The following is a 12,203-nucleotide window of genomic DNA, read 5'->3' on the forward strand; positions in this document are numbered from 1 at the left end:
TGCTGCCCCAGGACCCCATTCTTGCACAATGAGGCAAAATCAAGCCCACGGCCCGCAGCCGTGCTCCCTGGCTAATGGGAAGCTGAGCCCCCACTGGACAGAGGGGCAGTGAGGAGCTGCTGGTGCCACATTGTGTGTTGGGCGACAGCCCTGCAGTGACCCACCCATTCCAGCAAGGCACACGGTGGCTTCCTCTGGAGAGTGCCTTGTTAAGTCGCTGGGCCCCTGAGTCTGCCCACCTGGAAAGTGACACTAATAAAGCCTGGCCGTCCATGGCTATCTTGTGAGCCCTGGCCGGGTGGCTCATCTGCGACTGTGCACACAGTTGGCAGGCCTGTGTTCTCCCTGGTCACCCGTGGGAGAATCCTGCTGCCCTCTGTGACAGCTCCAACACATTCCTGTCCCTGAAGCCCTCTGCAGCCTGTCCTCTTGGAGCATCTCTGGTTGCAAGGCTCGGACAAGCCTCGTCTCCCTGGAGAAGTGCAGCAGGGCTCCCCAGGGCTGGCCGCATCCTGGGGACCTCTCTTCTTTGTCCTGCCCACGTCTGCCCCCCTGCCTCCCCTCTGCCCTTCCTCCTCCCTGCTGGGATGACAACCCCCAACAGTCCCCCTTCCATCACCTTCACAGCCCCCACCCCTGTTCCAGAGTGACACAGACACAGCCACTTTCTGAGGTCCCAGTAAGGCATGAAATGACCCTTAATCTGCCTGTCCCTCCCTCTCCCTTTCTCTCTCTGCCCCTCTCTCCTTTTCTTCCTCCCTATCTTCCTCCCCCACTTCTCTCCCTGGTGACTCCCCCTCCTCTTGCCACAGGCCTGCAGGTCACAGGTGACGCGAAACCCTAAACCTACCAGTCCCAGAGCACTGCACTTCCCCTGTGGTACCCTTGGAACCTTCCAAAACTATCCATAAGTGCTTGTTCCTCAGACTCCTCTGGTCACCACTGGCATGTGCTCTCATTGAGACCCTGAGTGAACCCTCACCAGGTGGGCCTGGGTGCCCCAGGGACACCCACAGAGGAGCCTCCTGTGGCTCACTGCCCACCTTGTCCCTCAGAGCCAGCTGGGTGGAAGGGAGGTGACAGGCAAGGCCTCCACTGTGGCAGTCCTCCCATGAGAAGGAAGCCTTGATAAGAGAGACGTGTCCCCTGCAGCCTGGGTATACCATCATCCAGGGCCATGGGCCAGGTTCCTGAGCCCCACGGGACGCCCGTCCTGTCCCCGCACGGTGCTTGGGAGGAGCTTGCCTCAGAAGCACAGCTCGGCCTCCAAGAGGAGAGAGCCCCATGGGGCCAGCACCTCCCGGGGGTGCAGGCCAAACCTCTGCACCCCTCATGGCTCTTGGAGGCCCCTCCTCCTCTCCAGGTACCTCCCCACACACAGCTGCTCTGGCCTCCCCTGGGCCCAGGCCTGCTCACTCTCCCCTCCAGGGTCTTACTCTGTGTGTACTCTTAGCAGTTCCCTCCGCAGGCAGAAGTCCTAGTTAGGAGAGGGGAGAGGACAGGGGGCGTGGAGAGCACAGACCCTCATCAGGGAGCTGGAGACACAGGGGCACTGAGCCTCTTGCAGCCTCTCTACAGCTATGGCTCCTGGGAGCAGGGCGCCTGGGCCTGAGGAGGCGGGTGGGAGGTCCAGAGGCCTTGCCCAGCTGAGTGCCTGGCCCGGCCACCTCAGTGTCCTTCCCTCTGCAGTTGCAAGTTTTAGGGCTGCCTGGCCTGCACCCCGGGGAATGCCCAGAGGGGGTTTCTGCTATGTTGGGGTCTCGGCCCCTGCCCCAAAGTCTGCGTAGTGATAGCAGCTGAGAGGCGCAGAGGAGACCTAGGGAAAGGTGGCGGGAGGCAGGGTGGCTCTCTCCAGGGACGCTGGCCACGGTGGGGTGCTCGCTCTCCCCCACCACTGACCCCTCTTGTCCCGCAGTGTCATCATGACGGGGGCTTACAATAACTTCTTCCGCATGTTTGACCGCAACACCAAGAGGGACGTGACCCTGGAGGCCTCGAGGGAGAGCAGCAAGCCCAGGGCCGTGCTCAAGCCGCGGCGCGTGTGCGTGGGTGGCAAGCGGCGGCGGGACGACATCAGCGTGGACAGCCTGGACTTCACCAAGAAGATCCTGCACACGGCCTGGCACCCAGCCGAGAACATCATCGCCATCGCGGCCACCAACAACCTCTACATCTTCCAGGACAAGGTCAACTCCGACATGCACTAGCACACAATGCCCTGGCTGTCCCAGCCCGACTCTTGCAGATTGTCCCCGACCTTCAGCAGCAGTGCAGGAGGGAGGTCAACTCCAGAGGTGGCCATGGGGGACACGGGTGACTTGGGCCTGTTCCCCCCAGTTTCCCTAGACTAGCGTCGTGATGATGACCATTTAAGAGAAGAAAGGACTCAGGGCCACAGGTGGTAAAATGGGCGTGACTGCCGAGTCTCAGTTCAGGGTCCCTTCATTCAGGAACCTTCCTGCCTCGGCCTGCGGTCTTTCCACATTTTTAGAACTTTTCATGTGTCTGGGTTAATTTTTCATGCCCGCAGGTCCTTCCAGGAGGAGCAGGAGCTGGTCCCTGATCTGGCTCTGGGGACGTCGGGCTCTTTGGACTGTGAATGGAGCAGCTTGCCCGTCTCAGACGGTCCCACCTGGGTCTCAGGTGGCGAATTCCTGCTGAGACTTTGCAGATGCAGGCTCTGTGCTCTGGTCTCTGAATGGTCGTGAGCCCAGGCCAGCTGGTCCGGATTCCTGAGACGAAGCGTGGGCCTGGCACCCTCTCCTCATCATCTGCCTCTGCCCAGCAGAGCGGCTGTTGCTTCTGGGAGTGGCACAAGCCGGAGGTGCACCTGGCCTGAGCTGCGGCACCTCCACCTCTTCCCTCCACACTCACGGACGTTTTGCCTGAACAGACGCTGGCTGCAGCCTGTGGACTGTATTATTCCTCTCTCGACCTCGAGGTGGGTGTCTGTTCATTTCCTCCACAAGCAGAACTGCTCCCGAGTGCCCTGCTGCAAGGGGCTGTGGGTAGGGATAAAGGTGAGCGGTACCGTCCTCTTTTGTACATGGGGACACGGAGGCTCTGAGCAGACAGGCCAGTTGCCCAAGGCAGGCACCCACTAAGTGGTAGGGTCAGGGATCCCTCTGGGTCTTCTCACAGGCTCTTTATGGGCCACCATTCTGATGGAAGTTTCTGGAAGGGGACACCTCTCCATCTTATGAAGAGGAGAGTAGGCATCTGTGTGACAGGGAAGATGGAGAAGCTGGTGGCTGCTCTCTCTGGGTGGCGAGGTTGTGAGCTGTTCCTCCACGGACTCTGGGCTCCACCTGGGACGTACCTGCTCCTCCTCCCAAAGACAGGACCATGCATGTCGTGACCATTAGGATATTTTCTTTGAGGATCACACACAGTCCCAGAGAACACTCAGAGGATGTCAACCCTGCTCTGCCAAGACCAGAGCCCTGACCTGCAGTGTCCTCCCGTGGAATTCGGCAGGACCACGTGGCTGGGCATCTCCATTGAGAAAGCAGGGAGCAGCGGGAGCCGGCCGAACCCAGCTGCATCCCTTACGACTTGGACTACAACCCAGGAAACAGACCCCGCTGGGGTCTCAGTGCATTACGGAAAACTTGTGTGTGTGTGAAAGCACAAAACGCATGTCCTCTCACTTCCAGCCATGTTATTCACACACAGAAATGGGTCCACTGGTCTTTCTTTTACTTTTTTTTTTTAACAATGTGAATGAAGAATGTTTGTTTATATGTCACTACAAAATCCAGGCAGCCTGGACAGTATTATATGTACATATTTATCCTAATTCAATTTAACAATCGAAGGATCAGGTGACCTTCCTGCCCTGTGAAGAGGTTCGAGAATGTGGTGAGTGTATAGTGATCTGTGGAAGCCAAAGCCCAGCACTCAGCTGGGGGACCTTGGCCTCCTTCCTTGAAGCCTGCCTTTGAAGCTAGCAGTCACTGTCCAGCCACAGGGTTAACATTGACCTGATCTTCATCTTCAAAGGGGGTTCTTAAGTGCAGTTCCTCCGTCCTCACTTCTTCGGTTTTAAACTTTGGGTACCAAACCAAAAAGAAGAGAAAGACAGAAAAAGATGGTCTTGGAAGAAAAGTCTGTCTTTGTGTCCCGGGAAGATGCCCCTGCCTGAAGCAGACTGTGGCTCACAGAGCGTGTGCAAGAGGCGGCGAGGGGGGGGCGGGCGCGGGAAGGGGAACCCTCCTGTTTAAACTCCCTGGTCTCCTTGAATGTCTGGGTCAAGGCCACGGTCACTGTGGCCTTGTCGGGCGTTTTGATCTTCTCCTCATCTGACTGCTCTCTGGGGAGGAGGCCCTGGCGTGGCGTAGGTAGTGGCGTGGGTGGTGCTGGTGGCATGGGCCTGGTCATTTTGGACTCTGTGATGCATAGGTGCATTCTTTTTTTCTTCAATGTCTCACAAATTATCCAACTGTTGAATAAAATTATAAATATGTTAATACCAGCTTTTTCCAATAAAATAACAAATGTTACATCTAACACGAGGCCCAGAATGCCGTGTGTGCTTAGGCGGCAGTGGTGGGGTTACTCCCGGGCCTCTCCGGGGCCTGGTGCCCAGCACGGCTTTGCCACCCCAGGGCCTCCTGCCGCCCCAGGGCCTCCTGCTGCCCCCGAGCTCTGATCCTGGAGCCAGCGCTGAGGAGCTGGAGCTGGCGGAGTGCCTGCCTTGTGGGTCTGGCATGCGGATGGCCAGCAGGAGGACTTGGACAGTGTGGCACGTCGCACTCAATGAATGATAGTGTCTTGTTCTGTTTCGAAGCAGGTGTGCATAGCCCATGTATTTCCAAACTCTCCTGTGCTCTCCACAGGACTGTCATACCGACGAAGAAACTGAGGTTCAGAAAGGCCGAGGACTTGCTGCAGATCACAGCTAGTCACAAAAGGGCACATCCCACTTGGGCTGCTGGCCAGCTCCTCCTGCAGTGCTCCCTAGCAGCAGTATACGCATGGGCTTCTGGGTCCCCCCGGCATGGCCAGCTGGTTGGAGAGAGGCCACAGGGGCCTTCACTCAGGAAGCCAGAGGCCCAGCCTCATCTCTTTTGATTGCTGGTAGACAGGAGCACATGTGGGGACGTGCTGTGCATCTGTCACCCCAGCCTAGGCCTCATCTGCACTTTCTGGAAGGAGTCATATCCCCAGACCTAGCAGGACAAGGACAGGAGCCCTCTGTGGGTTTGCTGGCAGCATCTACCTTGGATAAGCTCCCCATTGACTACTTAGCCCCCAGGACAGCACGAGGGAGAAGGTCACTTCCCGGCTGGGTGGCAGTGGCTAATCTCTCTGATCCATACATGTAAACAGAGGGCACAACACCTTCTCAGCAGCTGGACGACTAAGGAGACGTTAGTTCCCTCACTGGCCCTGGTTCCACGGGGCTGGGTGTGACTCAGCCCATACATGAGAGCATTATCCCTTGTGCAGAACCCTGTGCAGAGCGTGGTGGCAGTACTATGGTTATGCCCATTTCACATATGGAGAGACTGAGGCCTAGGGGGATTAAATAGTTTAGTTTATGCCTAAGCTCATAGAACTGTAAGTGGTGGGATCGGGGTTAAACCAGGATGGCGAAACCATGGGCACACGGTGGAAGCTGGGCATGATGACATGTCGTGTCCTCAGCCCCACCAAAGCCACCCTTAGCCAACAGTGAGGGAGCGTCCGCTCTGGCACCGTGCGGAAGCACCGAGGTGGAGATGGAGATCATGCTGGGTTACCCAGGTGAGCCGTCTTCTCACCCTTGACACTGGAGACTCACGCTGGTGGGCGGGGAGGGGAGGTAACAAAGGAGAAGGGGGCGGGGCAGTGTGACGTGACAGCACCACCCATGGCTCTGAAGATGGGGGGCAGGGACCTTGGCAGCCTCTGGAAGCGGGAAGAGGCCGGGCGTGGACTCTGAGCCTGCAGGAGACCAGCCCACTTGGCATTAGCCCAGGGAGGCCCACATGGCACCTCTGACCTCCCGACTGTACAACAATAAATGTGTGCTCTGTTAAGCCACTGAGCTTGTGGTCATTTGTCACAACACCCTAGGGATCCATACACCTAGGTGCCTTACCACCCCTGCACCCGCCACCCCCGTTCACAGCTGCAGATCTCGGCGAGGCCAAGGCCATGCAGAGGTCATCAGGGCGCAGGGACACCTGAAAGGGAAAGTGCTGAAACGGATGTTCCCGCCAGCGTCCCAGCCCTTGCCCCCAGAGCTAACCGTGCCCTTTACCCCCCAGGAACCTCCTGAGCTGAGCCTGAGCCCCGTCTCCTCCTGGCCCCTCAGCCCTGCCTCCCACCCCCCATCACAGCCCCCTGTTCCCTGTGGGGGGCCTCAGGGGACCACGCTTCTCTCTCCACCATGTCCAGTGCCTGGCCCAGGCCTGGTGCTGCGGGTCCTTGAGGACCAGCTGCCCAGCAGAGCCCATTTGGAGGAGTGGCCCCTGTGGGAGGCCCAGGTTTAACACACCCTTCTTACCACCAGCCACTCCCGAGGGCCAGCAAAATGGCAGTAAGGCATAAAACGCAGGAGCCACAGGGCAGAGAACAGAGGGGGGACAGCCTTGAGGCTTCTAAAGCAAGCAGCGGGGAATGGCTTGGAGACAGAAAGCCAGCCATGGTCAGCCATCAGGACACCATCTGAAGACTGGCTAGGAAGTGCACCTGTGGGGACACCTCCACCACTTGTGGCCTCAGCAGCTGCTGTGAGGGCTTGGTGCAGTCAGCCAAGGAGGCAGCCAGGCAGGGCAGCTGCTATGCAAGAGAGGAGGGAAAACACCCCCAAGCCAAGGAACCTTCAGGTGCATGTAGTAACAAAGACGTTCTTGAAAATATGCTGTAAGTAGCCAGGCTCAGTGGTGCACATCTGTGATCCCAATGACCGGAGGCTGAGGCAGGAGGGTTGCACGTTCAAGGCCAGCCTGGGCAACTTCAGGACACTCTGTCTCAAAATGAAAAATCTTTTAAAATTTAATTTTAAGACCATGGTCTGCCGGGAATGTAGTTCAGTGGTCCAGGGCCCTGGGGTTCAACCCCAGGAGCACACGTGTGCACACTCACACACACTAACTGCACGGAGAAGATACGTAGGCCACACAGACAGGAAACGTCAAGGAACATAAGCCATGAAATTAGAAGTGTCATTGCAGAAACAAAGATTTCCACAGAGGTTGGAAGGGAGAGTTGAGACAATTTCTCAGGAAGTAGAATTTTAAAAGTCAAAGAGAGTCTCAGAGAAAAATAATCTCTCTGAGGTCTCAACATACCAAGAGGAGGGGCTCAGGGAGGCGAGGAGAAAAGAGGGGAAGGGAAATGATTAGAGAAAAGTTTTCTAGACCTGAAAAATCAAAATCCCCACCTTAAAGAAATCACCGTGTCCAGCACACTGGATGAGGTAATACGTATGTCAGGGCCATTGCTATGAACTCTCGACACTAGGGACAAGGACAATGAGGAGGGACAGTGTGAAGGATGCCTGAAGAGTCGGACTGTCCTGGGCTGCCCCAGAGCAGTAGGAGAAGTCGTGAACATTCTCACCCAGAACCCGTCAGACTCACTCTGTGGGTGAGCTGGGGGCACAGCTGAAGCTTCACGTTCTAGAACAGCCTCACCTGCACATGTGGCAGTTGGCTTGAGGTCAGATGTGGCAACCTGACTGCCATCAACATTTGCCATTGTGCCATTGGCCACAACAGCTCGCAAGGCCAAGACCAGCATCCGTGTGAGAGGAGATGGCCCAGGGCTTGGGTCCATGTGGGTTTAAAAACTCCCACTGGGTAAACGCCCTTCTCTGGAAGGGCTGTGACCACTGTGCTGGTACAGGGGACCCTGCTATCTTCCTCCCCATGCAAAGGGACATGTTCCAGACATGCCCGACATGGGGGCCTGAAGAATTAGAGAGAGAATGAATGGTTGCATGACCATGAGTCAATGTATAAATGATCAAAAGAATAAATGGAAAAATCGTGAAGAGTGATCGTGTGGACGAGAGCGTGATGGCTCATTTCCCACCAGCTCACAACAACCCTGCAAAGCAGCTCTCTGTGATCCTGGTTTCACAGAGAAGCCAATTGAGGCCTAGGAAGCTAGGAAGCATGTGGGAGGCCCATGGATACGATAAGGACAGCCGCAGTGGTACGTGGTGAAGGGAGGCAATGAGGCTCAGGAGTCTGACAAACCTTCCAAAGTCAGTGACCAGAGGCTGGGAGAGCAGAGATTAGATGGTGTATTAGTCTATCTGCTGCTGCTATAATGGAAGGCCTGAGGCTGGGTACTTTATAGAGTATGGAAGTTCATTTGGCTCACAGTTTTGGAGGCTGAAAGTCTGAGATCTGTGGCTGCATCAGTTTGACCTCTGGTAAGGGCACCCTTTAGCCATGTCACAACATAACAGAGGAACAGCAAGGGAAACAGACACAGGCAGAAGGGGCCCAGCATGTGGGCCAATCTTGTTTTAAAACAACCGATTCTTGCACAAACTAATTCACTCTGAATACTATGGGTCCTGGCTCCGGGTCTCCTGGGAGTTTGCCACCTAGTCATTGGCCACGCCGCCGTCTCTGAAGAAGAGCCAGCTGGGAGTGGCAACTTTGTCCCAGCTCTCTGGGATAGCTGTTGGCCAAGGCCTCAAGCCCTGGACACGTGGGCTCCTCCACAGAGCCACTCAATGCAGTGGATTCACCTGGAGCCACTGATCTGAGATAGGGCCACAGTCTTCTTATAAACCAACCTCAGAAGTGACAACTCATCCCCTCTCCACTTTCTGCTGGTCACAAGGACTGCTGTGCTGGGGGAGGTGTGGGGACACCACAGGAGTCTCAGGCAAGCAGCTGAACTTCTCTGCAAACCCTGTATGCCCAGCTTCCCGAGGACAACACGGGGATAATATCAACCTTGGGAGCTAAGCGAGCCTGGGGCCGATGCAGCAAAAGCAGTCTCCAGTGTTGTGGGGAGCCAGCTGGCTGTCCCCTCTGGTGGCCCTAACACTCTCCCCCTCTCCCCTGGTGGGGCTGAGCTTTTGGGTCTCTGCAAGCTCCTGAAGAAGTCAGGAGCGATGGACCTGGCCACCTCACTGCTGGCCCTCCAGGGACAGGGCCCTGTGTCTCAGCCCCAGGGGCACTTTCAAAATCCGAGTACCCAGGCCCCTGGCTCCTCTGGGGGCTCTGAACGCTGCCCAGGAGGCCCCACTGCCTACAGAGACAGGATGTTCTATGAATTCAACAGGAAGAAGGGGCCTCTGACACGGGAAAGCCAGCAGTCTAGAGAGTTTGGTCAGGTGACTGTCACTTCTGGACAGGGAGGTGAGGGAGCGGAAGGCAAACTGCTTTTCAAAGTTAGGCTGCCACCGACCACTGGATGAACCTCTGTAACAAAGGGCTGCCAGCCTCCCAGGGTGGTTTCCTAGCAACACAGAAGCTTTTAGAGCCTGAAATAATTGCTTATGTGGGGAGCGATTCTTCAAACTGAGGTCCTTTTTTTTAAAAAAAAAACAACAAAGCCCCATTATCTTTACCTGGATGCTGTTAGAATTAGGCAGGAGGCCCACACAGTCAGATGACAGGGTGAGTTTCAGAGAGGGATTAAAAGTCCACAAAAGGCAGCGATATTAGGAGGAAAAAAGTAAAAATGAAAAATGTAAGAATTCCATTATTAGCTCTATATCCCCCCCCCAAAAAAATCCTGAAATGCAAAATAGATGTGGATGTTTGGAGAAGTGAATTATTCATGTGTTACTTGCAGAGCCTCTGAAAGGTGCAAATGGGTGTGCCCTTTGAGAGTCAGTTTTCCTTCAGGAAGGTCAGCACTTGTCTTCAAATGTGGCTCACCAGCCATTTGTTCATTCAGTGCGTTTTCTGAGCACCTACTCTGTGAGCGGCGATGAAGCTCTGGACACCTGGATTTCTGGTCCTGGCTTTGATGCCAGCTATGGATTTTGGGGTGTCTCGCTGTGCCGGCTGTGCCTCGCTGTTCTCACCTCCCTCACATTGTGACTGACTGAGTGGAGTCTTGCTCAGCGGCAGCTGGGTCCCAGCCATCCGTGGGGGAACATGGACAGTCTGTGCCCTGCTGGGATCTGGAGGCCAGTTGGGGGCAGTCACTGCAGCCTGCAGGAGGTGGGGCTGGAGCACGGGGCCTGAGGCAGCCCCAACAGCAGCCTGGAAAGGGACTGCGGAAACGAGAAGCGCTGAACTGCCCCACCATTTCCTGGGACCCTGTTTGCCAAGCTGTTTCCTCCATCCCAGCTCCTGCAGGCAAGCGTCGCGCTGGGGAAGGAGGGCAGAGCTGCTTCCCAAAGCCCGGCACCAGCGCTCACTGCTCCATCGAGCTTCCTCCAGGGATTGTCTCCAGAACCGACGGCCATGGCCTGCCAGGCCTGCTGGGAAGGTTATGGGGGTGCTCTCCTCCCCTGCAAATGGAGCCTCACAGGTCTTCCAGGCACAGCCCCCCAGAGCTCAGCCCTGAACTACAAGGACCCAGAAAGCCAGGTGGGGCTCCTTCGGGACAAAGGCCAGATCCCTTGTCACCTCCCAGCCACATGGAGTTCTCCTGTCCAGCCTCGGGTCACGCCATGTTGGGGCCTTGCATAGTGGACACCCTCCCTATTGGCCTCTCCGCTTCCTCTCCTTGCTTTTCCTGCCCCCTTCAACCTCAGGCTGGAAGGCCACTCTCTGGATCCCCATAGCACTTCCTGTTGAGCACTTGGGCCATCTGCCCCCTACTCCCTGCGGGCTATGAATTTTGAGGCAGGGACGGGGTTTGGCTCAACTGGGGAGTCACAGTGCCACCTCAGTGTCACATAGCAGTACATACTGATCCAGCACAGTAATGGCCTTCAGAGCAATTGGTAAGGTAGAGGAACATTCTAGATAGGAAGTCACACTACAGAATACACTTCTGGCTGTGCAGTTACTTGTGCAGACAGAACATTAGGAGACGCTACACCCTTTGTTTGAATTCAGCCCCTCTGATCAGTTCCAATCTAAACAGTTATTTTCACTAAGTTTTAAGTTCTTCCAAAGCTAGCAAGGACTTCACAATTCTCCTGATGAGAGCTGGTCTAAAGGTTCTTAGTTTTTAAGTTCCATGAATGTTTAACCTTTAAAAAAAATTACCAAATATTTATGGAGCATTTACTAATGACATTCCAACTGACTCATCAGGAATCTCATTCCCCTCAAAAGAGCCAGGGAGGCAGAGGAGGAAGTGGGCCCAGGCAGCCTGGGCTTGCCCAGGATCATGCAGTTGGGAGGGCCTAGGAGTGGGATCAGCACCCGCAGCCACACTGCTACTCCGGGCTGTGCCTGCTGCTCCTGAACTGCTGGGTGCCCCTCCCACTCTGCAGGAGCACTGCATGACATTCAGGTCATTTAAAAGGGGGTCACTGAGCCAGGGAACCTGTAATCCCAGGGGTTCGGAGACTGAGGAAGAAGGATTACGAGTTTGAGGCCAGCCTCAGCAATTTGGCAAGATTTTATCTCTAAATAAAAAAGGGCCAGGGATGTGGCTCAGGGGTTAGGTGCCCCTGGGTTCAACCCCAGAACCAAAAAACAAATAAAAAGGTAGGGGGATCATTGCTAAGAAGCTGTGAAAACCACCGATCCAGACTTCCTGTTTCACAGGTCGAGGCACAGAGGCCTGGGGACAGTGCCTCTGAAGGGCTTCTGGTCACTGAGGACTTCATGGTAAATGAGAGGGAGAACATGGGATCGGTGCCCAAGGCGGACACTCACCACAAGTCACACAACCCTCCTCCAAGCTGGCAGCTCTGCTGATTGGCTAGAAGCTAACAGTGGGGTCCCAGGAGCAGCAAGGTGGGCCAGGGGCCAGGGCAGGTGCATCTCGGTCCTATCCTGGTTCCGCTGCTAATGTGTGCCGGGACCTCCTCTCTGAACCTCAGTGGCCTGCTGCGGCTGTCACAGTACTTCCATCAGTGGGGCTGTGAAGACGAAGGGAGACCATCTGTGTTGGCCCTGGGAGTATCCAGTGACTTCCCCCGCTGGACAGTCAGTGGTACATCTGGGGGGCAGCATCGCATTGTGAATGCATCTCTTGGCATCACGATTGGCGGGATGGGGAGAGGGAGTAGGCTGCCCTTGAACCTCACCCTACTTTCCAGGGAAGAATTAGGAGCAAACACACCCAAGCCATGGAGGCTCTCGAGCATGCCCTAAACGCGTGGGGTCCTAAGT

At 55.9% G+C, this 12,203-nt stretch overlaps 1 protein-coding gene across 1 annotated transcript in view; it reads left to right on the forward strand.

Annotated features, from left to right (window-relative positions):
- Positions 1–4,219, forward strand: part of Ppp2r2c (protein phosphatase 2 regulatory subunit Bgamma) — a 96,979-nt gene extending 92,760 nt beyond the window's left edge. The window contains exon 9 of the mRNA XM_027937728.3: positions 1,916–4,219. Within this exon, the coding sequence (XP_027793529.1) occupies positions 1,916–2,207 (292 nt within the window). The 3' untranslated portion in view covers positions 2,208–4,219. The remainder of the gene's footprint in view (positions 1–1,915) is intronic.
- Positions 4,220–12,203: the final 7,984 nt, after the last annotated feature.

The sequence above is a fragment of the Marmota flaviventris genome, chromosome 7 (genome assembly GCF_047511675.1).
Source record: "Marmota flaviventris isolate mMarFla1 chromosome 7, mMarFla1.hap1, whole genome shotgun sequence".
Lineage (NCBI taxonomy): Eukaryota > Metazoa > Chordata > Mammalia > Rodentia > Sciuridae > Marmota > Marmota flaviventris.